Source organism: Choloepus didactylus, chromosome 4, assembly GCF_015220235.1.
Source record: "Choloepus didactylus isolate mChoDid1 chromosome 4, mChoDid1.pri, whole genome shotgun sequence".
NCBI classification, from domain to species: domain Eukaryota; kingdom Metazoa; phylum Chordata; class Mammalia; order Pilosa; family Megalonychidae; genus Choloepus; species Choloepus didactylus.
This window is the reverse complement of record NC_051310.1, coordinates 43,588,004-43,612,760: the sequence shown is the minus strand read 5'-3', so window position 1 is coordinate 43,612,760 and position 24,757 is coordinate 43,588,004. Positions and strand designations below refer to the sequence as shown.

General features: G+C 43.7%; 1 protein-coding gene and 1 long non-coding RNA gene across 4 annotated transcripts in view; one reads left to right on the top strand and one right to left on the bottom strand.

The window, feature by feature from the left end:
• The window catches only part of PLEKHH1 (pleckstrin homology, MyTH4 and FERM domain containing H1), an 80,421-nt gene that overhangs the window by 21,500 nt on the left and 34,164 nt on the right, over positions 1 to 24,757 (top strand). For 2 of the 3 annotated variants that reach the window (XM_037832467.1, XM_037832469.1), the window contains exons 3-7: positions 3,336 to 3,398; positions 4,289 to 4,438; positions 6,877 to 6,960; positions 7,939 to 8,020; positions 8,158 to 8,906. In XM_037832467.1, coding sequence (XP_037688395.1) covers positions 3,336 to 3,398; positions 4,289 to 4,438; positions 6,877 to 6,960; positions 7,939 to 8,020; positions 8,158 to 8,906 — 1,128 coding nt within the window. Of the gene's footprint in view, positions 1 to 3,335; positions 3,399 to 4,288; positions 4,439 to 6,876; positions 6,961 to 7,938; positions 8,029 to 8,157; positions 8,907 to 24,757 lie in introns of those variants that run through there. The other variant, XM_037832470.1, reaches the window with a different exon arrangement.
• On the bottom strand, positions 1,917 to 23,636 carry LOC119531329. The gene is made up of 3 exons (XR_005216304.1): positions 23,569 to 23,636; positions 15,387 to 15,553; positions 1,917 to 2,112 (listed from the first exon to the last, which is right to left on the bottom strand). It is a non-coding gene; the product is annotated as an uncharacterized LOC119531329 (long non-coding RNA).

The window sequence follows — 24,757 nt, the reverse complement described above, 5'->3', positions numbered from 1 at the left end:
GCCCAGGCCACTGCCTGGCACTGCGGGGCTGTGCACAGCTGTGGGCAGGAGAGCCCATTCTGCCTTCGTTGCTGCCGTGAGGCTGATACTTCACATCATTACTGAGTGTAATGAGGAGCTGTGGACACGGGTTAAATACCAGCATGGTGCCAAGTGCATTTCATCAGGTCCTGCAGTCAGTGCTAGGGCAGCTTATGAATCTTAGTGTGAGTTGCAGCTGGTGAAAGTGGATCCTTGTCAGCCTCCTAAACCTGACATCTCTGTGGCTGCCGTGTCACCCGAGAGTTTCGGCTAAAAGAATAGCTGAGGACACAGTCTTAGAGAGCCCTCTGAGACACGAAATAGACCCAGATAAGGGGTGGCTCACTCTTAGCTACAGCTTTTCAAAGCACCAGGTGTCACTCTTTAAGCAAGTATGAAGAAGAAGGAAAATCGGCCATTGTGAGAAGAGTTGAGGCTGGGATTAAAAAAGAGTTTGCCCCTTGAAATCTCTAAAAATGACATTTCAGCCCAGATACGCCTGGAATACTCCAGTGGCAATAGAGAAAATTTCTTTTCATAAATTAAGGGAAAAGTGATTTAAGAAAATAGTCTCTTCAAACAAGGATGGCAGAATGTTAATTGTTGGCATGAGATAATGGATACATGGATGGTCATTATACTCTTCACCCTTTAAAAGAACTTCAAAATGTCCAAAATGTTGTCAGTGTTCAGAGATTAGTTTTAGAGAAAAAAGTATACTTCAACTCAGTTTCTTGTACACCAGTGTTCATAGCAGTATTATTCACGACAGCTGAAAGGTGGAAACAGCTGACTTGTCCTTCATCAGATGAATAGATAAGGAACTTGTGGTATATCCATACAATGGAATATTATTTAAGCCATAAAAAGGAATGAAGTGCTGAAGCATGCTACAATGTGGATGAACCTTGAAAACATTATGCTAACTGAAATCAGCCAGACACAAAGGGACAAATACTGTATGATTCCTCCTATGTGAAATATCTAGAGTAGGCAAAAATCATCGAAACAGGAAGTATATTAGAGGTTACCAGGGGCAGAAGAGCTGGGGGTGGGGAGGTATTGGTAATGGACACAGAGTATCTGCTTGGGGTGATGAAAAATTTTGGAAATAGTGGGGATGGTTCAACATCGTGAATGCAATTAATACCACTGAATTATACACGTAAAATGGTTAAAATTGCAAATTTTATGTTGTGTGTGTGTGTGTGTGTGTATCTCCACAATTAAAAAAAAAATAATAATAATACTCCAGCACAAAAGTGACTACAGAAGGCTGTGAGTCCCAGGTGGGCTTGCTTCCTGGGAGGGTTGGTAGCAGTGATCACCATATGGCAGTGATCAGAGTGGCTGGCTGAGGGCTGGGAGGGAATCCCAGACCCTGAAAGGTGCTCTGCCATTCCATTCTATTTTAGTAATGGCACATGTTAAAGGAATATATAATATTAAAATCCTGAGGGGGAAAAATGTTCGCTATGTTGTCAGTGACACAGTGATTTCTGGCTCTGGCCAGTGGTTTGCTGACCACTCTTGATCTAAATGGAAATGCCCAGCAGGGAGGTCGGACCAGATACATTTGGTTCTTGACACTCACTACCTTGGTTTTGCCACCTGCAAAGTAGAACGATACATTTTTCCATCAGATGAAGTTAGAAGAATACCAGAAGATTGTTGCAAAAGGTCAAGAATATGAATGATCATTCCCTGTGGAAATCTTTTGCCATCTTCTCTTCTACCAAACAGACATTAGCTCTAAATAGTCCACCTGAAGGTCAGTCTGGGAAACTTGTCAAGAATCCAAGGCTTTCCCACTCAATATTTTATTTTATTCTTGAAATATAAAATGCTTTCAGTAACTGCATTAGAGTTCTTTCTGGTGCAGGCAAAGGAACAACTCTGGTTAGCTTAAGCCAACAGGGAATTTATTGGAAGGCTCCTGGAGCAGCTCATGAACTCAGGAACTGTTCAACACTTATGACCTGGGAAGGCAGGAAACCGGGAGGGCCCTTGGGAAGCAGAAGTTTTTGTGCCTTCTCTGGCACAGCCCCCTTGGCTCCAGTCTCTGGTCTCTCAACTCCAGATTTCAGATTCCTGGGGAGAGAGAACCTGATTAGTCCAGCCACAGTGGGTGTTGAAGCGGGGAGGGTGATGGGAGACTAACCTGATCAGTGGGGCCACCACCTGTGTATTAATCGCCTGCCCCGCAACATACACACGTACACACCAGGGGGAATTCCTTTTGTGCTGGGCAGCCCCCTCCCCTCTATGATATTGGTCTATGTTATGCTTTTATCTCCCTCACAGCAACTGTTTGAAGGTCAAGGGACTCCTCTAGGACTGGCCAAGGACTGTTTGATCTGGGAACGGCCATCTGGCTCTAATTTGATGTCCGAGTGGGACCAGAACCAATGTGGCCTCTCAGGCTGGAGCAGAGAGAGGTTCCGTCACAATGATTAAACCCAGGAGCAGAAAGAAAGGAGAAGAGATTCTGGATGTGTGAATTTATTCTGCTTCTGCAGGGTCTTTTTGGACATGTGGGATTTGGGCAGCACATGCCCTGTCCAGGGGGAGAATGGGAGCTGAAATCCAGCCCTCACTCCACTTGCCAAGCCCTGAACTGACAAATCTGCAGAGAGATGCTGTGGAGGCCATTGGCTCATGAGCAGCTCCTGAGGCTTCAGCCTAGATCTGGTTCCTGGTGAGGCTCCAGGTGCAAGAACTTTGGCCATTTGGAATAAGTTTCCAGATTTGCTGAGCTCCTCAGGCCTGAATGACACACCTTTATTGGCAGCAAGATAAATTTTTTTGAAATGTGTCTCGAGTCTTTCTTCCCCTTTCTATTTCTTTAAATTAAAGAAATCAAGTAAGATGATACCCATGAATATCATTCACAGTTAGCAGCATCCTTGGCAGTCTGTGAGATATTTCAGGGTGAGAAGGAACATTCTGTTGCCATTGATGTGATGTGGGCTCGTATGAGAGAACGTGTTCCATGTGCTCTGGACCAGTACTGATGGGAAAGAGGCCTCAGGCAGAGGAGAGCAAAAGCAGGAGGGAGGGCAGGAGTGCCTCAGGGAGGATGACAGTGGTCCTGCTGCCCCTCACTGGATACCCTACCTGAGGGAGAAAAACTAGGCTTTCACTCCCTTAGCACAGAGGGCAAAAGCCATGGGCTCTGCACCTGCCCCATAAATTCATGGTCAGGAAGCTGGGAGTTGCCGTGAAAATCTTCACTGGCCTGTGTGCTGTGTCAGTACCACTCGCTCAACTTGCTTTATGCCATGTTCATCCCCTCTTTCTCTCTGATTGAACAGATGCAGGAGCTGGAGCAGAGGCTGTTGGAGGCAGAGCAGAGAGCAGAGAATGCAGAGACCCAGGTAATCAGGGAGAGGATTGGTGGGAGTGTGCAGGGGGAAATGACTGCTGGCCTTTCCTGGCCCTTTTCAGAAACACACCTAGACACTGATGAGCCCCTTACGGGACAAGGAAAACCAGCAGTCGTGTGTTATCAGACCTTCTGACAAAATTCAGGTGCATGGAGCTTTCTATGGGAATGAAGGAGTCTTTGGGTAAAGTTTGGTACAGTGAGTGGGTAGGTGTATCGGTCACAATAGGTTAGATTATGATGAGGTAACACATTAATTCTGAAGTCTCAGTGGTTAATCACATGTTTTACTCATGGTACATACCCATTGAGGGTTAGCCAGGGACAGTGCCTCACACAATCAGAGACTCAGGTTCATGGAAGCTCCGCCATCTTATAGCTGGACATCTGGTATACCTAGCCTCCTTGGTTGCCATGGCAAGGAAAGAGAAGGCTGGACACTTGTGCACCAGCTCTTAAATTCTTCAACCCAGAATTGACATGTCATTTCTACTCAGAACCCATTGGCTGCAGCAAGTGACGTGGCCCCATCCATCTACAAAGGGGTTTGGAAATACGGGGAAACACATGGGTATTCAATGAACAGCAAATATCTCTGCCACAGTGAGTTTGGAACAGTTGCTCTCCAGGGCCCAACTCTACCCCACCAGGGGCCCCAAAGTTAAATGGCCCAAGACCCAACTGTTTTTCCAGAGTAACTAAAATATGTTGCTTCCAGATCAGTTCCTTCTGTCATCCAGATGAGTGTCTAGTAAATGGTCATTTAATTAATTGGTCCAGACTGCCCTGTCACAGGCCAGAGCATCAGGAGGCAACCCATCCCATCTTATTGGCTAGTTCACACCACGTCCCCCACCCTGTGAGCCAGTTGGTACTTTTCAGGTGGGTGTCATGGAAGAGAAGGTAAAACTGTCCAATCTGAAGAATGTAGACTCAGCTGGCAGCCTGCACCGGAAATACCAAGAATTGCTGAAGGCCGTGCAGGGCAAAGATGAGCTCATCAGCCAGCTGGAGGCACAGCTGGAGAAGCAGGTGAGCACTAAAGTGCAGCAGACTCCAGTCCCTTCTTCAGCATCTCTACCCATTGGTTTCCCAGCTTCTTGAGTCTTCTTGTGTTGGGGAACTCATCCCCTACAAGGCTATTCTTTCATGTGTAGATTTAATTATTGTAAAGGTCTTTCCCTCTCACCTCTGTTCATTAGAAGTCAGGCAGGGGATATAGTGGAAAAGGAGCCAGACCTGATCTGGATCTGAGTCCCACCTCTAGCATTGCCACTCTGTGACTGTAGGAAAATTAACTTGTCACTGATTCTCATTTTACACATCCATAAAACAGGGGTTATGAAACCTCGTAGGATTGTCATATACAGTATCAGACATGGGGTGGGTGCTCGGTAGGCAGAGCTTTTCCTTTTCCGTCCCAGCCTTTTCAGTGTCCTGCCAAGGTGTGGTCCATGATACTTGGCTGTAGTATGAGCAGAGCTGGACAGTTAGCCTTGGTCAGCTGGGTTGGCCAGAGTTTCTCAGTGGACTTGTGTAGGCAGAGACCAAATCTACCACACCTTCTGAAAAGTGAGATCTCCCCTGCTGAGCACCTGGGAGTCCAGAAGAGGTCAGTGCCCAGCATTTCCAGCTGCAGTTGGCAGCTTTGCCCCTTGGTCCAGAGTGGGACCTACAAAGGCACCTGGAACCTCCCCCTGCTGGGCCCCTGTGCCTGGTCTCCTCCCCTTCACCGTCTTATTAACTCTATCCCATTGCTGTCCTTTCCCTCTGCCACTGGCCTTACCTACCCAGCTTTTCCCTGGTGCCAGGGCTCCATCGTTTCCAACAAAACTCCCTCAGTGCAGTCAGGCGAGTTTTAATTTTCCACATGTGCATTCTCTAGCTAATCCTAGTAGTATTTTCCAACCATGATGAGAAAATTCTTAATCACTCAACAGAATTTGCTGAACATTCCTTTGTGGGATGGGCCTTTGTATGCTGCAGGGCACCGAACGTTCCTGAAAAATGGTGGGAAAATAGAATTTTGATACGTGGAATCCCTAATCGATTTTCCAGTGATTTTAAGAGATGCTTTACCTTCTCTTTTGAGTGGTTCGTAGTTAGCAGTGGCAGTATTCTTGGAGGCCAGTATGACTCCTGCTGAAGCTCCTTAGGTGGGAAAATCATTTTACGATAATCGATAGGTCAAGGTCAGAACAGAAAAAATGTGAGTGAAGAGACCTGATTTTAGTCCCAGAGGTGCAACTGACTGACAGAGGCAAGTCATTTCACCCCTCTGAGTTCTCAGTTTCCATAGCTGTACATACAGGGTATCAAACTAGGTTAGGGGTTGGCAAACTTTTTCCATAAAGGGCCAGATAGTAAATAGTTTAGGCTTTGCAGGCCATGCGGTCTCTGTTGCAGCTACTCAGCTCGGCCATTGTACCTTGAAAGCAGCCATAGACAATGCACGAGCTGAATTAGTGTGGCTGTATTACAAGAACCTCCCTGTTGTAATACAACACGGGAGCGGGGGACCCAGACTCAGAACTAGGTGTGGCCCGCGGGCCATAGTTTGCTATCCATTGAACTAGATAACCTTTAAAGTCCTTCCAGCTCTGAAATTCCAAGGCCTGACATTTTCATATTCTCAGCTCATTTCTGCAGCCTCCCTTGTTTGGATCTTATGTTTGTCATCTTGTAATTATCAGGCAGTTTCTCCCTTGAAGTGTAACCAAAGTCATTATTGCTGCTCTCTAAACGACTCAAGAAAGGCCCATTGTCTTTATGCCTTTTAAGATCAGGGAACTAGTACTCCTTGTAGAACTGATCGGTTACCTATGTGTCAGACACTGTGCTGTGCAGTTTCTCTCACCTAATCTTCAAGCCAGCCCTGCAAGGTCCATTCCCCCCCACCCAACACATACACACACACACACACACACACACACTGTGAAGATGACATCACAGGCACAGAGGGGTGAGGTTTCTTGCCCAGGGTCCCAAAGCAAATAAGCCCCAAAGCCTATACTTTCCTTCTCTTCTAGGCTGCTGTTTTTCAGATATAAAACTCCCCTTTCAATCATCTTATACTCTTGATTATTTGGGGGTAGAGGTAGACACCACACTTGAGTGCTAATTTAGCTTTATTTTTTGTTTTTGTTTTTGTTTTATGACTGTGAAGGCAATACATGCTTAGAGTAAAAAATGCCAGAAGACCAGAAGGCTATAAAATGACAAGTAAATTTGTTCCTCTTTCCCCAACCCTTCATTTCTACTCCTCACTGCTAACCACTGTTCCCTGGAAACATTTTCTCATGTATCAAAGTATAGCATTCCATTTTGTGGGTGTACCATGTTTATTTAACCAACCCCTTATTGACAGACATTTAGTTGCTTGGTGTTTCTTCTCTGGGGTTTCCCACCTCCAATTATTCACTCTACCAGTGACTGCTGTGATTAACTAAAGATCCTCCTCTTTATTGCAGAAGCAGATGAGAGCTGAGGAAGCAAAAATTATTCAAGAGAAAGCTGCAAAGATCAAGGAATGGGTGACACTAAAGTTAGCAGAGGTGACTCACTGTGGGGAGCTTGGAATGAGATGTGCCTGGGGACACTCTCAACCCCCCAGAGTTTTCCTGCCTCCTTCTGTTTGTGGTGCCTTAACTAATGCTCATTTTGTTTGACTATTTGTCCTTCCTTCAGTCTTCCTTCCAAAAGACATGCTTTGCTTCACTTTTCCTTGGTTCACACCTGCAGGGGGCATTGGGCTCACCTGGCCTCACCTTTCCTTCTTTGGGCCCTGGGCTGCAAGTTCTTTGGGATAGAGTTGATGCCTAGTTTATTTCCATATTCCCAAAGCCCCTTGCTAAAAGGTGCTCAAAAAAAGTATATTGGGTTTAATTTAAAAGAAAATGCAACAGTGAATATGTGTGTCATGCTTACATTGAGCAAAAGAAGCCAGACATAGAGAAGTACATACTCAGTAATTCCATTTATATGAAGTTCAAAAATGGGCAAAAGTAAAACAGTATGTGTAGGGGTACATATATAGCTGGTAAAACTCAGAAAGCAAGGAAGCGGGTGCATAACTTTAGAACAGTGGTTCCGTTTAGGGTGGAGGGAGGAGCATGTGATTGAGAAGGTACAGGTTGGCAAGAGGGGTTGTCTGGGTTGCAGGCAAGTTTCTGTTTCCTAACCAAGGTGCTGTTCACATGAATATTAATTTCACAATCGTTTGTTAAGCTGTTCATTGACGTGTTATGCATTTCTCTGTGTATGTGTTATAGTTCACAATAAGAAAGGTTCCAAATAATTGGAAAAGAAAGTGCAGGTGCTGCTAAATGGAATTTTATCTCAACCAAAACCAGGTGGCACAGAGGGAGAGAGGAGGCCAGGGAACTCTGAGAGGGTCAGCATTGGATTGATGGGGCACCGACTGTTCTTTTTTCAAGTATTTTCAAAGATTTATTTTGAATTATGTCTCTGAAGCTGTAGGTTCTGTATTCTAAATCTTTTCTCTCTTTCTCTCTCTTTTTTTTTTTACCCAGCTTGAGATGGAGAATCAGCATCTGAAAAGCTGCAATCAGTGCCTAGTGGACAAGGTGGGAGCCCTTCAAAATGCACTGGAAGGTAGGAAGGTAGGGAGGCTGGAGTACATATGTGTGAATATGTGTGTGCATGTTTGCACGGCGGGGTGTGGGGCTGCCTCCAAGAAGCCCTCAGAAGGCCATGACCTTCTTATATGCCTGCTTTTGCTCCAACCACAGCTCTTCGGATGGCACCTTCTGGGAAGCTGCTGGTGGCCCCCCAGGAAACACCAGATCAGGATTTTCTCACTTCTGAGCCAGGAACCCAGCCGACGGGGCAGGCCAGTAGTTCCCAAACCCAGGGTACCCTGAAGACGGCTGTGCCAGCACCTTCTCCAGGTGCCCTGCAGGACAAGGAGTCTCTTCCTGAAGCAGGAAGCCCCTTGGAGGACTCTAGCTCCAGCTTGGTCCGCCCTTGGGAAATAGCAGAGGCCAGGACTCCTCCACCTTATCTGGGAAGAGAGAGCTCTCCTGGCCCAGTGTGTGTGAAGCCTCACACTCCTGGATGTGGTTCAGCTTCCTGGGGTGAGGGCCTGGTCAGTGCTCGGGGTACGCTGCCCCCTGGGAGGAAGATCTCTGGCCCTGGCAGCAGCCTGACCTTACCGAAGGTGCGGGCTCCTGGCACCACCCGGGACAGCATCCAGCTGGCCAAGCGGCACCACAGCCAGCCCCAGGTAGGCCCTGGACACCTCAACCATGTGGTGAACATTGAGATTGGGGCCCTCTCAGCTCTGCACCCCTCCGACCTTCCTCAAGGGGAGAACCGAGCTGAGCTCCAGGTAGAACCAGAGAAGATGGAGATGGAGGAGCTACCCCCAGCAGGGAGGAAGGAGGAAGGAGAGAGCCCAAAGGCCACCAGAGTTGAGCTGGAGGATGTGGATCTGGGAAACAAACCCCCTACACCACCCCTGCATCGCTTTCCATCCTGGGTAAGAGGCAACCTCGGGTCTGGGCAGAACTAGCAATGGGAACCCTGTTCATAGAGCTCATCCATGCGCTGAGCAGGAGATGAGGCTGTTATCCTTACAACAGCCCTGGGAGGCGGGCACCAGGGAGCCTGCCAGTACCACAGGACTAGTGAGGGGCAGAGTCAGGATTTGAAATGGCACAGACGGTGGCTGCTGTTGCTTCCTGAGCACTCACTGTGTACCATGCCAAAACTTTTCCTTCACCCCAAACAGGAACTCCATACCAATTACACACTAACTTCCCATTCCCCTCCTCAGCCCAGCCCCTGGTGAACTGTATTCTAGTTTCTCACTTTATGAATTTGCATGTTCTACTTATTGCACATAAGTAAGATCATACAGTACTTGTCCTTTTGCATCTGGCTTATTTCACTCAGTGTGATGCCTTCAAGGTTCATCCGTGTTGTAGCATGCATCAGAATTTCATTCCTTTTTACAGCCAAATAATATTCCATTGGGTGGATGTGCCACATTTTGTTTACCCATTGATCTGTTGATGGACACTTAGGTTGTGTTTTGGTTTGCTAAAGCTGTGGGAATGCAATATACCAGAAACGGATTGGCTTTTATAAAAGGGATTTATTAGGTTACAAATTTACATTTGTAAGGTCATAAAAGTGTCCAAACTTAGGCATCAACAAGAGCATACTTTCACTGAAGAAAGGCTGATGGCATCCGGAACACCTCTGTCAGCTGGGACAGCACGTGGCTGACATCTGCTGGTCCTTTGCTCCTAGATTCTGGTTTCAAAATGGCTTTCTCCAAAATGTCTCTGGGCTTCTGTCTCTCTTAGTTTCTCTCTCTCAGTTCCTGTGCATCTTTGCTTGTTCTTCCATGAGATTTCTCTCAAAGCACCCGGGGATCCTCTCAGCTTCTCTGAGACAAACTCTGGGCTTCATCTCTTAGCATCTCCAAACATCTTTCTGTCTGCATCTCCAAGTATCTGGGTCTGTGTCAGCTCTGAGCTCTCTCTGTCGCCCATGAGCTCTCTTAAGGACTCCAGTAAACTAATTAAGACCCACCAGGGTCACATCTCCATGGAAACAACCTAATTAAAAGATCCCACCCACAATAGGTCTGCCCCCACAAGAGTGGATTAAAAGAACATAGTCTTTTATGGAGTACATAACAGATTCAAAGCAGCACAGGTTATTTCCACCTTTTGGCAATTGTGAATAATGCTGATATGAGCATTGGTGTGTAGTTCAAGTCCCTGCTTCAGTTCTTCTAGATACCTAGAAGTGGGATTTGCCAGGTCATATGGTAGTTCTATGTTTAAATTTCTGAGGAATCACCAAACTGTTTTTCACAGTGACTGCATCATTTCACGTTTCCACCAGCAATGAACGAGTGTTCCTATTTCTCCATATCTTACTAACATTTATTTTCCATTTTTTTTAAAATAGTAGCCATTCTAGTGGGTATGAAGTGGTATCTCATTGTGGTTTTGATTTGTGTTTCCCTAATGACGTCAAGCATCTTTTCATGTTTTTATTGGCTGTTTGTGTATCTTCTTTGGAGAAATGTCTATTCAAGTCTTTTGCCATTTAAAAATTTTTCTAGAGTTTTACAGTCTTAGTTCTTGTATTTACGTCTTTGATCCATTTGAGTTAATTTTTGTATGTATGAGGTAGGGGTCCACCTTCATTCTTTTGCCTATGTACATTCAGTTTTCCTGACACCATTTGTTAAAGAGACTATTCTTTCCCCACTGAACGCACTAGCACCCTTCCAAAGATCAGTAGGCCAGCGTGAATAGCAAAGGAGGCCCTTCTGTACCTGCTGGACTCCTCATTCCTTGTGAGTTCTGTCATTGCTGGCTGCACATTTCTATGGGGACTTGGGGATCATGTTTCCAAGTTGGAATCTGTTGTATTGTTTCTTTTTTGCACTATCTCTACAGGTTTCCTTCTTGGCCATTAAAAGAACTGTACATCTGAAAAATAAATAAATAAGGATCAATAGGCCAGAGGTGTGAGGGTTTATTTCTGAACTCTCACTTGGATTCTATTGTTCTATGTGTGTCCTTGTGCCAGTACCATGCTGTTTTGAATACTGTTGCTTTGTAGTAAGTTTCAAAATTGGGAAGTGTAAGTCCTCTCACTTTGTTCTTCTTTTTCAAGATGGTTTTGGCTATTTGGGGCTGCTTACCCTTCCATATGAATTTGGTGGTTGGCTTTTCCATTTCTGCAAAGAAGGCTGTTGGAATTTTTGTTGGAATTGCCTTGAATCTTTATATTCCTTTGGGTAGAATTGACGTCTTGAAAATATTTAGTCTTCCAATCCATGAATGTAGAATGTTCTTCCATTTATTTAGGTTGCCTTTAATTTCTATCAGCAATGTTTTATAGTTTTTCTTGTAGTCCTGTACATCCTTGGTTAAATTTATTCCAAGGTATGTGATTCTCTTGGTTGCCGTTGTAAGTGGAAATTTTTCTTGATTTCCTCTTCAGATTATTCATTACTAGTGTATAGAAATACCACTGATTTCTGCATGTTGATTTTGTACTCTGCCACTTTGCTGTATTCACTTCTTAGCTCTAGTAGTTTTGTTGTGGAATTTCCAGGATTCTCTATGTATAGGATTATGTCATCTGCAAATAGGGAGAGTTTTAGTTTTTCGTTTCCTATTTGGATGCCTTTTATTTTTGAATGTTTTTATCAGGAAGTGATGCTGAATTTGTCAAATGCCTTTTCTTTGTCAATTGAGATGATCATGTGGGTTTCCCCCCTTCATTCTATTAATACGGTATATGACATTAATTGATTTTCTTATGTTGAACCACTTTTGCATACCTGGGATAAACCCCATTTGATCATCATCTAAAATTTTTTTTAATGTGCTGTTGGATTTGGTGTGCTAGTATTTTTTTGAGGACTTTTACATCTATATTCCTGAGAGATATTGTCCATGATTTTCTTTCCTTGTGATATCTTTATTGGGCTTTGGAATCAGGGTGATGCTGGTCCCATGTTGTCTGGAGGAATGGCTTCAAAATCAGTCAGCTGGGCTTTCTACAGAAGGGGTCCCCTGGGCTGGAGACACCTCCACGGAGGCCCTTCAAGCACGTGTGGTCACACGTAACCCCTCAGAGAGTCATTTGCCATCATGGTTGGTGCAAAGCAGGGTGCATGGGGAGTACAAAAACAAAATGTTCCTGACTCCTAACAGGACGTAGACCAAGTCAGGGCTCCTGCAGCTGTAGGAAGTTTGGTAAAACAGCAAGCTGCTGCTGCTTTGGTTTGTTCTCTAGACAATTATTTGTAGAAAAACACCATGGCTTTGTAGGAATCTTGAATAACTTAGAATTTTGATCTGTCTTCTAAAAACGCCGAGAGAAAAAAGAAGTGGCAATTCTTATTTTGGATTTTCTCTGAGACCTCAAACTAGTACTTGATTTGGTAAATAAACAAGCAATTGCATTACTTTCATTAAGACAGTGGTTGAAACTAAAACTCAAGCACCGAACTTCAGATGTACACCCTTGTACCTTTTGGCTTAAAGCTATAGATAATTCATGTTACCTGTTAAGTCTGCAACTGAAATATGTTATTGACTATTTCTCACATTTTTTAAGAGTACTTATCACTGTTAGGTGAAACCATCAAAATCCCCCCACTCTTAATTGCATGTCAATTGTGAAGAAAATGTAGAAATGGAGACTGTAGCTCTTTACAAATGTTAATGTCAAGAACTAAGCATCTTCCAAATCCTTCCTAAAACAAGTGACTTGATGCTTCCTGCTACTTGCATGGGTTTACTATTTACTATATTCGTGGGAGCATCACAGAAAGATCACAGGTGTGTTAATTTAGAGGTCTTGTAGCAGGTCCGTCTGTTCTGCATCTTTGGATGTGTGTGGAATGGCCATTATCTCTTGGCGGGAGCTGCCTGTCTCCGTGGTGGGGAGAACCCGCATACTCCTGGGGTGCGCTTACCAAGCTTCGGAGGATCCCACTGCCTCCTCAGCTCCCCCCACTGCATGTGTCTGTCCACGCTGCTAACGTTGAATATGTATATTTTTACCACATTATGTAAATTCTACATCAGCCTTTCTTGTTCAGATTCTGTGTCATTATATCTGACATTCTTGTAACTACTGTGTGATCAATAAGATTCCTATAAGAAAAGAAAAAAAAACTCTGCTTTTAAAAAAAAAACACAAAATACCACGCTGAGAGGGGCGACTTCCATCCTGCATCAGTGGGTTGTTGCTGTATTTATAGGATCTTTAAGACAACTATGTTTTTAATGAACTAAGGTGAATAAAGGCACAACCAAAAGCTTAAAAAAAAAATCAGTCAGCTGGGGTGGGGTTAGGTGGGAATACAGATGAAACAAGATTGGTCGTGAATTAATCTTTGTCGAAGCTGTGTCATGCACATGAGGTCATTCTTTATACTGTTCTCTCTACCTTTGTGTCATATGGCATTTCCCGTGATAAAAAGTGAAAATAGAAATGGGGCGGAAGCTAATGACATTTCACAGGTTAGTGGTGAGATGACGAGTGTTGAGTGCCTAGCACAGGGCCTGGCAGCTGGGAAGCATTCAGCATGTGTATGGGGAGTTTGGTGCAAAACACCACTCCCTCCCCGCCCCCCCTTACAGAGGAAGATACTTCTGTGCCCACAACAGGCTTAGTTGCTTGCCCAAGCTTACATGGCAGTTGGCAAGGGGTCCAGGCCTTATTAGGGGTCTGGCTGCCCCCAAAGGCCAGCTCTAACCCTCTAGCTGTACTGCCTCTCAGGGAACATTGTAGAGTGAACGTCGCGCTCTTACTCACAGTCTGACCCCTGGATGCCACAGTGATGTGAGGCAGCATTGGAGGGACACCTGAGTTATTAGGTTCCTGAAAGCAGGGGGAGTGAAGTACCCTGAGAGGAGAGGCATCAGGATGGCACTGTACCACCCACATCACTGCTTGGGGGGCCCATCTTTTCATCAGCACCTTCCAGGGTCTCTCATAAAACTGCTGGTACTGTGAAGCGGCTTATCAGTCACCTCCTTAGCAGTGACCAGCAGCTTAGAGCCCTAGGGGGACCTGGAAGACAAGACTAGATGGAGGCAAAGTCGACTTCAACTTCATAGTGGGTGCCTGGAGGGGGGCCAGGAGGGGGAAAGTGCAGCATCACCCGAGGCCAGCCAGTCTGCAGGTCGTGGGCTGCTGACCTGTCTGGAAAGCCCTCAGAATCGTGGGAGAACCGCACAGGGCACTGCTTCTCTGAGAGCAAGTGTAAGGTGGAGGACAGGTGAGCAGAGAAGGAAGCAAAGGGACAGGTGGGGTAAAGGGGGAGAAGATGCTGAAAATGGAAGGGCCGAGCCAGGTTGGAACTAGATCAGAACTAACCCTGTTGTTCACTGCTGTCTTGAAACTAAAAATACTCCAGAATCCTAAAGCAGAGGTGGGAATGTGGGAGCATTCAGATAAAGGATGTGGCAAGAAGGCCCAGCAAGTGTTATCAGAGAAAAATGTTGCTTCTGTCATTTTGCCAAAATACAGCCATCTACCATGATGGCTAATAGTGGGTCTTGTGTTCTGTCTGTGCATATTAAGTGTGTGTGTGAGAGAGGGATGGGAAGTGGAGAGAGTAAATACATGAAATGCTTCAGATGACATTTTTTTAAAACTTTTTTTAAAACATTTTTTATTGTGAAATATAACATACATACAGAAAAGTAATGATTTTCATAGTACAGTTTAACAACTAGATATAGAGCAAATTTCAAAGTATGGTATGGATTACAGTTCCACAATTTCAGTTGTTTCCTTCTAGCTGTTCTGATACACTAGAGACTAAAAAGAAATACCTATATAATGATTCAGTAGTCATAATCCTTTGTTAAATCCTATCTTATTCTGTTGTTACTCCTCCCTTTCATTTGATCACTGTCTCAGTCTTCAGGGATATCTAGGCAATGACCACTCTAATTTGTTCATATTGAAAAGGGGTGTCGACATTATGGGGAAGGGGATGCAGCTGGTTGATTTTCTTGATGAGGCTGGTGCTTCTGAGTTTCAGGACTTATCTGGCACAGGAATAATCTGGCGGTTTTAAGTTTCTGAAGAATAAATTTAGTGAGTGAAACTTGATAGAGACCTGAGTTTTCTTTAGGGTTTTTGGGAATACCGTTGTTTGGGGCTTGGCATACTGTGGCAATTTGCAATTTCCAGCTGAAAGTTGCGTAAGAGTAACCCCCAAAACAGCCTATTGACTCTATTAGAAATCTCTTAGCCAATGAAACCTTATTTTGTTATATTTCTTTTCCCCCTTTGATCCAGAAGGCATTCTCAATCGAGATGACATTTTCCCCACATAAACATCAGTAAACTCTGGGGATGAGGTGTTGAGGGGTGTCAGGTCTTCTCACAGACCCTCTCTGCTCCCTCAGCTGGGCCCCAGGACCGAGAAATCAGTCAAACCAGTTTAAGGAGAATTTACCTCATGTCTGCAGTCTTCTTTGTAACTCGTTTCTAAGGAAAACACAGTGTAATGCCAGCTCTGTCCAAGGTTTCCAAGGCAGGATCACTCCTGCCTGGGGGTGAGCTGAGGAAATCACAGCTACTGGAGAGTCCTTCTCTCAGGCAGGACCAACTGGACATTAACCACTTGGAGAGAGAAAAAGACTGAGAATTCAGAGAAGACATTTCAACCTGAGGAAGTCACATATATTTGTTTACCAATTTAGAGTTGGCAGAGCCCTTTATCTGTTAATCCTCAAAACCACCTTGTAAGTTAGGCATTAGATAACCTTTTGTAAAACAATTCTATGTTTTGTTTAACCTAAATTCCTCTAGCTTCAGTTTCATTTCCTCTGTGGAGTTAGAGGCCTGTCCTTTGTTGAATTCCATGACCACTACTGGCAGAAATGATCTCTTTTTTTAATGCTTTGTTTTTATTATTTGGACCTAGTTTATCTGCCCTGCATAAGCAAGGCTTGGAGGATAACCTGATGGCCACAGGAATTTCCCTCCCCCTCCCCAGCAGCGCTCCTGGAATTCCCTTCCTCACTTCCCTCTCTTATCTCCCCATCCGTGCAGTTGTCTCAGCATCTCATCCAGGTACTCACCAGCCTCTGCCTTTCTCCCCCGGTTGCCCCAGTGCTGCTGTTCTCCTTTGGGGCGATACCCCCGTATCTCCCTTCGAGCTCCCCCTGCCAGCCCAGCCGGCCCTGCCCTGGGACCACATGCCCAGCTGCCTCCCGGAGCTCCTGGCTCTCCTCCCAAGGCAGGCGGCCTCCCTAACCAGCCTGTGTGACTCACCATAGTCACCTGAGTAGGCGTTTTTTTTTTTTAATTTTATTTTGAAATAAATTCAAACTTACAAGAACAGTTGCAAAAACAATACAAACCCCAAACACAGAACTCCAGCATACCTCGACCCCTCTCCCCTGATACCCCAATCTACCAACTTCAAGATCCTGTCACACCACCATTTCTTTCTTTCCCTCCCTCCCTATCATCCATCATCTATTGCTCTGTCTTCTGAACATATGAGAGCAAGCTGCACACAACCTTGAACAAAAATATAATTCACATATACACTTCCCATGAACAAGAACATTCTTTTATGCAATCCCATTAAGCGCAGCTAAGAAGTTCAAGAAATTCAACATTGATACAAAGCTTACATTCTATATTTCCTTTTTTTCCTCTCTTATGTCCCAACTGTGTCCCTTTGAGCCTCCTCTCCTCCATCCTCAGATCCCATCCAGGATCATCCTTGGCATTTAATTGTCATTATCTATTTATACTGTCTTTTTTTTTTTTTTTTTCAATTGTGGAAACATATATACAGCCTAAATTTTCCCATTCCAACCCCTCCCTAGCATTCCATTAGTGGGATTAATCACATTTAGAATGTTGCAATGCTATCACCTTCCCACCATCCATTACTAGAAATTTCCCTTCACCCCAAACAGAAACCCTACACTCATTTCTTAACTCCCCATTGCCCCTTCCCCCACTTCTCGGAACCCATACTCTACTTTTCATCTCTGTGGTCATATTCTCTGGTGCTTTCTTTGTGTTTACTGTGGGGCTTAAATTTAACCTCTTAAATCTATAACAATCTTGTTTTTCTTTGATACCAACTTAACTTCAATAGGACATGTAAACTATGTTCCTATACTCCTCCATTCCCCCACCTTTATGTAGTTCTTGTCAAAAATTACATATTTTACATTGAGTCCAAAACCACTGATTTATCATTACAGTTTATGTATTTTAGATCCTATAGGAAGTAAATAGTGGAATTACAAAATGAAAATACAGTAGTATCGGTATTTATATTTACCATGTGATCTTTACTGGAAATCTTTATTTCTTCATATGGTTTCAGTCAATTGTTTAGTGTCCCTTCCTTTCTACCTGCTCAATTCCCTTTAGCATTTCTTGTAGGACTGATTTAGTGGTGATGAAGTCCCTCAGCTTTTGATTATCCAGGAATGTTTTCATCTCTCCTTCATTTTTACCCTTCAGTTGTTTGTGAATTTTCTAAGTCTCTGATGGTTATTGACTTATATTTGTATTCCGTTGTGTTCAGAGAATGTGCTTTCAATAAATTCATTTTTTTTTTTTTAAATTTATTGAGGCTTGTTTTATGTCCCAGCATATGGTCTATTCTGGAGAAAGATCCATTATCACTACAGAAGAATGTGTGTCCTGGTGATTTGGAATGTAATGTTCTATATATGTCTGTTACATTTATCGATCTCTCTCCTTTCTTTGTTTCTCTGTCGGTAGGGCTCCCTTTAGTATCTGAAGTAGGGCAGGTCTTTTATTAGCAAAATCTCTCAGCATTTGTTTGTCTGTGAAACATGTAAGATCTCCCTCAAATCTGAAGGAGAGTTTTGCTGGATAAAGTATTCTTGGTTGGAAATTTTTCTCTCTCAGAATTTTAAATATGTCATGCCACTGCCTTCTCGCCTCCATAGTGGCCGCTGAGTAGACACTACTTAGTCTTATGTTGTTTCCATTGTATGTGGTGAATTGCTTTTCTCTTGCTGCTTTTAGAACTTGCTCCTTCTCTTCAGTATTTGACAGTCTGATCAGAACATGTCTCGGAGTGGGTTTATTTGGATTTATTCTATTTGGAGTTCACTGGGCATTTATGCTTTGTGTATTTATATTGTGTAGAAGGTTGGTGTGCCAGTTTGAATGTATTATGTCCCCCAGAAAAAGCCATATTCTTTGATGCAATCTTGTGGGGCAGACATAATAGTGGGGATTAAGTTGGAACGTTTGGATTAGGTTGTTTGCGTGGAGATGCACCCCACCCAACTGTAGACGATAACTAATGGGATATTTCCATGGAGGCGTGGCCCCACCCATTCAGGGTGGGCCTTGATCAGTGGAGCCATATAAATGAGCTGGCTCAAAGAGAAGGAACTCAGTGCAGCTGTGAGTGATGTTTTGAAGAGGAGCAAGCTTGCTAGAGAGGAACGTCCTGGGAGAAAGCCATTTTGAAACCAGAACTTTGGAGCAGATGCCAGCCATGTGCCTTCCCAGCTAACAGAGGTTTTCCAGACACCATTGGCTATCCTCCAGTGAAGGTACCGATTACTGATGTGTTACTTTGGACACTTTATGGCCTCAAGACTGTAACTGTGTAGCCAAATAAACCCCCTTTTTATAAAGGCCAATCCATCTCTGGTGTTTTGCATTCTGCAGCATTAGCAAACTAGGACAGTTGGGGAAGTTTTCCCCAACAATTTCTTTGAATACTCTTTCTAGACCTTTACCCTTCTCTTCCCCTTCTGGGATACCAATGAGTCTTAAATTTTGACGTTTTATTTTATCTATCATATCCCTGAGATCCATTTCAATTTTTTTTATTTTTTCCCTATTCTTTCTTTTGTTCTTTCATTTTCTGTTCTGTGGTCCTTGAGGATGCTGAGTCGTTCACCTTCCTCTAATCTTGTATTATGAGTATCCAGAGTCTTTTTAATTTGGCCAACAGTTTCTTTTATTTCCATAAGATCTTCTATTTTTTTTAATTTACTCTTGCAATTTCTTCTTTATGCTCTTCTAGGGTCTTCTTTATGTCCTTTATATCCTGTGCCATGCTCTTCTTCATGTCCTTTATATCCTGTGCCATGCTCTCATTGTCCTTAATTCTTTGATTAACTGCGCCAAGTACTGTGTCTCTTCTGATCTTTTGATTTTGGTGTTTGGGTTTGGGTTTTCCATATCGTCTGGTTTTATCATATGCTTTAAGATTTTCTGTTGTTTTTGGCCTCTTGGCATTTGCTTTACTTGATCTCTAACTTGCAGATCTACAGCTTGGTGGCGTGCACTTTCTCTAACTCACCAGCAGATGGTGTCTGCAAGTCTCCTATTCCCCTCAAGTCAGTTCTCCCCAACTTTGTCTTTATGGTATGTGGGGATCTGATTATTGTGGGGTTCAATTGGTGCACTAAGTTTGGGTGTGTTGTTGGTGCTGTCCGCCCTGAATGTGGGGCGTGTGTCTGGGTGATTAGGGAGGCAGGGGAGCTTTAATAATCAAACCTCCCAGGTGTTCCCAGAGGTTTAAGGCTGTTGCAAGAGTCTAAGCCTTCATTTCAGTCTTGCCACAGATTGTCTCTGCCGCTGACCCACAAGTCCCCAGCATTTGCGTAGGGCCCCTGGGATTTCTGAGTGGGTCCCCCCTCTCAGCCGTGTTCTTCCAGGACCTCTGCCAAGGGAAGGCCGTGTCCGTCACAAGTGTGTGCTGGCCCGCCAGGGAAGCCCTGGGCCGCCGGGCTGTGCAGGGGCACTCCCAGCCCACTGCAAAGATGGCTGAATGGGGCGTGTTAATCTCCCCCTCCTTGCACAGCTCTGTCTTCCCAGCTCCGGGACAACCAGCTGCGGGTGCCCCAAAGGCCACTATCCATGGCCGATATTGTGGCTTGTGTGTGGTGCTGCGGGAAAAACTCCCCGTCACACTGGGTTTCTTGGCGCGGCTCTGGGCTGTGGGTCGGGCCCTGGCAGGAGCGTCCCCTGCCCACCAGGGAGAAGGCTGCAAGGGGTGCGGTTTCTTTCTCCTTTTGGTTCCCCTCTGCCTCCGGCCCTGAGACAATCAGCAGCGGGTTATCCTCCATGCCAGACACTGAGATATTGGCACAGTCTGCTCCTGCCGTGCTTCACTGCGCAGTTCTCACCATCTTAACCCAGCCACTCCTGGGTTTTTGTTTTTTTTTTTTAAGGGAACTAGTCCATCTTCAAATGCCAACCCACAGTTTCCCCACACCGCAGCGCAGCCACCGGACTTTCAGCCAGCTCACTCACTCGTTTCAGAATGCAGACTCCCAGTTTCACCAAGTGCACGTTCCCTGTGGATTTAGCAGAACTTGTCCAGCTGGTGCATTGCTGGGAACTGGTATATTGGGTCACTTTCTGGCTTTTATCTAGTATTTTTCACAGAGGTGTTTTTTTGCCCTGTCTCACCTAGCTGCCATCTTAGGTTCTCCTTATCACCTGAGTAGGCTTTTGTTTTCTTTTTTTGGTGAGTGGAGAAAGAGATATGGGAGGGCTCAGGCTGGCCTTGTGGGTTGTTTGGAAGTAATCAAAATGATTTTAAAGGCCTCCATAGGTGTGTGGGCCCATCCCAGGGCCACCCTTAGGGATGAAGACTTGAGAATGGGCTTCCCATGATAGTGTCTTCTACTTTGCTCTTCTGGAGTCCAGTTGGGTCACAGTGAAACTTCTGGCTAAAAACCTTTGTAAATTGTCCCTAAAGCCTAGCCATAATCTAATATTACTACTTTTGGGGAAGAAAAACCTTCCAAACAGTTGGCTTATTACACATGGCTCTGACCTCCTCATTGTTAACACCCCTTCTGGACCTCCCCCCACTTCATCCTTCTCAGTTGCCCAAGCCTGTTGGAGAAAATCACTTCTAACTAAGGGCTTCTAAAATGGATAAGATTCAGAGAAGCAGGCTACTGACCTGTTCTCTTCTTAAACCATCATTTGCCCTAAGGGAACAGTGAAGGCAAGAGAGGGAACGGATAGCTGTTGTGCACTAATTATATTCTAGGCATTAAAAAGCTCATCTTAATAATTTCATTTCATTCTCACAACAGCCCTAAAAGGTACAAATCATTATCCCTGTTCTAGTTTAGTTTGCTAATGCTGCCGGAATGCAAAACACCAGAGACAGATTGGCTTTTATAAAAGGGGGTTTATTTGGTTACACAGTTACAGTCTCAAGGCCATAAAGTGTCCAAGGTAACACATCAGCAATCGGGTACCTTCACTGGAGGATGGCCAGTGGTGTCCGGAAAACCTCTGTTAGCTGGGAAGGCACGTGGCTGGCATCTGCTCCAAAGTTCTGGTTTCAGAATGGCTTTCTCCCAGGACGTCCCTCTCTAGGCTGCAGTTCCTCAAAAATGTCACTCTTAGTTGCACTTGGGGTATTTATCCTCTCTTAGCTTCTCTGGAGTGAGAGTCTACTTTCAATGGCCGTCTTCAAACTGTCTCTCATCTGCAGCTCCTGTGCTTTCTTCAAAGTGTCCCTCTTGGCTATAGCTCCTCTTCAAAACATCATTCACAGCTGCACTGAGTTCCTTCTGTTATGTCAGCTCATTTATATGGCTCCACTGATCAACTTAGACCCACCCCAGATGGGTGGAGCAACACCTCCATGGAAATTATCCAATCAGAGTCATCACCCACAGCTGGGTGGGGCACATTCCAAAGAAACACTCAAAGAATTACAATCTAATCAACACTGATAATGTCTGCCCACACAAAGATTACATCAAAGATAATGGCATTTGGGGGACACAATATATTCAAACTGGCACAATCCCCATTTTCAATTTGAGGAAAATGAGGCCCAAAAATGATGTTGATACTAGACAAAAGCAGTGGGTTCTCTGCCCAATGCATATTAACAGCCAATCTATGACACCAGGGTTTCAAAGAGAGAAACAATTTAATGCTACACATGAAGCAGGAGAGCAGATGGCCTACTGGCCCAAAAATATGTCTTCACGACTCTAAGGAGTTCAGGGTTTTTATGGATTCAAACAAGGGGGGATAGAGTTGTTACCGTTACAATAGTTAATATACACAAGGCTGAGACCAGGCTAGAATTACCATTACAATTGTAGCTATAAACAGGGCTGAGAGGAGGCCACAACAACCATTATAATAGAAAGTATAAAAAGGGTGAGACTAATTAAGTTTCAGTAATTTCAGATATTTTGCCTATTCTACAATATAGAAAGAAAAACATTGTATATAATAATTCAGTAATCATAATCATTTGTTAATTCTTAATTTCTTGGTTATAGTTTCTCCCTTTTATTTTTGTCTGTTCCTCAATCTTGAGGATATCTGGGCAACAGCTGTTCTAACTTCTTCCTGCTGAAAAGGGGCATTGTCATTATGGGGTAGAGGACTGAAGCTGATTGTTGTTCTTGCAGAGACCAGTACTTCTAAATTTTAGAGCTTAACTGGCATAAGAACAATCTGGAGGCTTTTGGTCTCTGAAAAATAAATTTCGTAAGTAAACTTTTATAAAGTCTTAGAGCCTAAGGTATCTTTAGTGTTTTTAGGAACACTGTTGCTTGGGGTGGCATTTTGTAATATCTAGCTGAAACTTTCATAAGAGTAACCTCCTGAATGATCTCTCGATTCTATTTGAAATCTCTTAGCTACTGAAACTTTAGTTTTTTTATTTCTTTTCTCCCTTTTGGTCAACCAATCCCATGATGCCAGGGCCAGCTCATCCCTGGGAGTCATGTCCCATGTTGCCAGGGAGACTTACACCCCTGGAAGTCATGTCCCACTTAGAGGGGAAAGTAGTGAGTTAATTTGCAGAGTTTGGCTTAGAGAGAGACTATATCTGAGTAACAAAAGAGGTTCTCTGGGGGTGACTCTTAGGCATTAATTATAAGGAGCCTTAACTTTGCCATTACAGAAATAAGTTTCATAAGATCAAGCCTCAAGATTGAGGGCTTAGCTTATTAAATTGTGAGCCCCTATTGCTTAAGAGAATAGCAGAAATTCCCCAGGTGGGGAAGTTTAATTGTTCTGGGCTTTTTTCTCCAGTCCCTCAAGGGACTTTGCAAATGCTTTTTCATTTTCTGTCCAAAGTACTCTGAAGTGCATCAGGGTATTACATTTACCTGTACAGAATATCAAAATTTTATTCCCTATTCTAGAATGCATGTCAAATAAAGCTGAATTAGGTTGTTGAAATAAACTGACCAGACAGGTTAAATTAGGTAGTATGCTACAGAAAATTTAAATTTTGGACAAAATAAACGTCTCTTCCTTCGGTCTCACACAAAAGTTAAAGTCTTAATATACAGACGGTATCATCTTTTAACCAGTGTTCTGATTTACCTTATTCTTAACTAGATCAGCTTCATTCATATCTCTAATAGAAGTCTAATGTCTTTTTCAGCTTCTTTAACAGTTAGCTGTATGGAGTAATGCTGACTTTTAGAGCTGTGGAACTCTCTGAATCTCAACTGTCACAAAAACACCCAAAGTTCCAGGAAATTACCAAGTTACACATAAAGAGCACAGCATCTCAGAATTTAAAAATAACAGCGTTCCAACACAGCTCAGCCCCAAGACCGAAGAACATGCCAGGCACGGAGTTAGACATGAGGTTAATTAGGACTTACCAACAGGAGATGGTCTCACGGTGGCGGCTGGCTGGGGAAAATGGAAGCTAGCATTCTGCAAAGAGTGGAGGATCCCAGGGGGCCATTTATAAGGGTTAGGACAAAGACATTCCATAGGGTGTGAGAACAGAGTTTTGGCAGGTTCTTGTGATACAGTGTTGTGGAGATTTGTTATCAACAGTGATCAGGGAGGGGAGTTTCAATGCTTTGTTTATGATACCATTTGTACATTCTTTCCTCCCCTGGGGAGATCTGGTGACCTTTAACATCTGTCCCAGTCAAGTAGGCGGCTCTGTGTAATAATGCACTCTTATTATGGAGGGGAGGGGCCTGGGCCCTGGGTTCCCACAAACAGTTAAAGCTCAGGAATAAATGTGACTGCTGTTAGAGCTTATAATCTAGGCCCTAATTTTCTTATAAGTATTTGCTAAATGAAGCTATTTTCTGAAATAAAAACATTTGACAGTTGACTTATATTGGAGTCATCAACCACAATCCATAGCAGAAGTTTTGTCCTGTATCACCTTTACACATTTATCAGAGTTACATTAATTAGCAGGTAGAACATAATTTATATACTTGCCTTGCTTCTCTTTTACAGTCCCTTTACATTTGACTTATAGCTGACCACATGTACTTTTAGAGATGCATTAGAGCAAAGTAGTGTGACTGACAAGTAAATGTGGTTGTTTCCATGATCTGTAACCTTTTTCTAAGAATAACTAAAATGATGATTAATAACATCGTATTGTGGTCTAACATCATGCAGATCAGTATTAGGATGCTGCATGGACAATGAGAACATTAGCAAGTCTTTAGGAATTTTATACAATCTCTAAATATATGAATAATATTTCACCCATACAAATGTAGCTAACAGAAGGATAGAAAATCCCATTTAATTATAATACTTCTCTAACACTTCCTGTTTAACAAGTTAAACTATTTTAGCACCTCACTTTTACAAGGCAAAAGAACAAATCTTTTACAACAGTTTTCCTTTAAAAGAAAGAAGACTTGTCTTCAGAAATAAAGGATGATAAGGTCAACATAAACATCAACAAGGATATTCTTCTGATATGACATAGAATCTTTGCTTTCTAAACAGAATACTCAGATGGTTAAGAAAAACTTTTTATAACTTTTCATTAAGAGCAGACCAACAATCTGCATCATTTTAGCAGAGAAA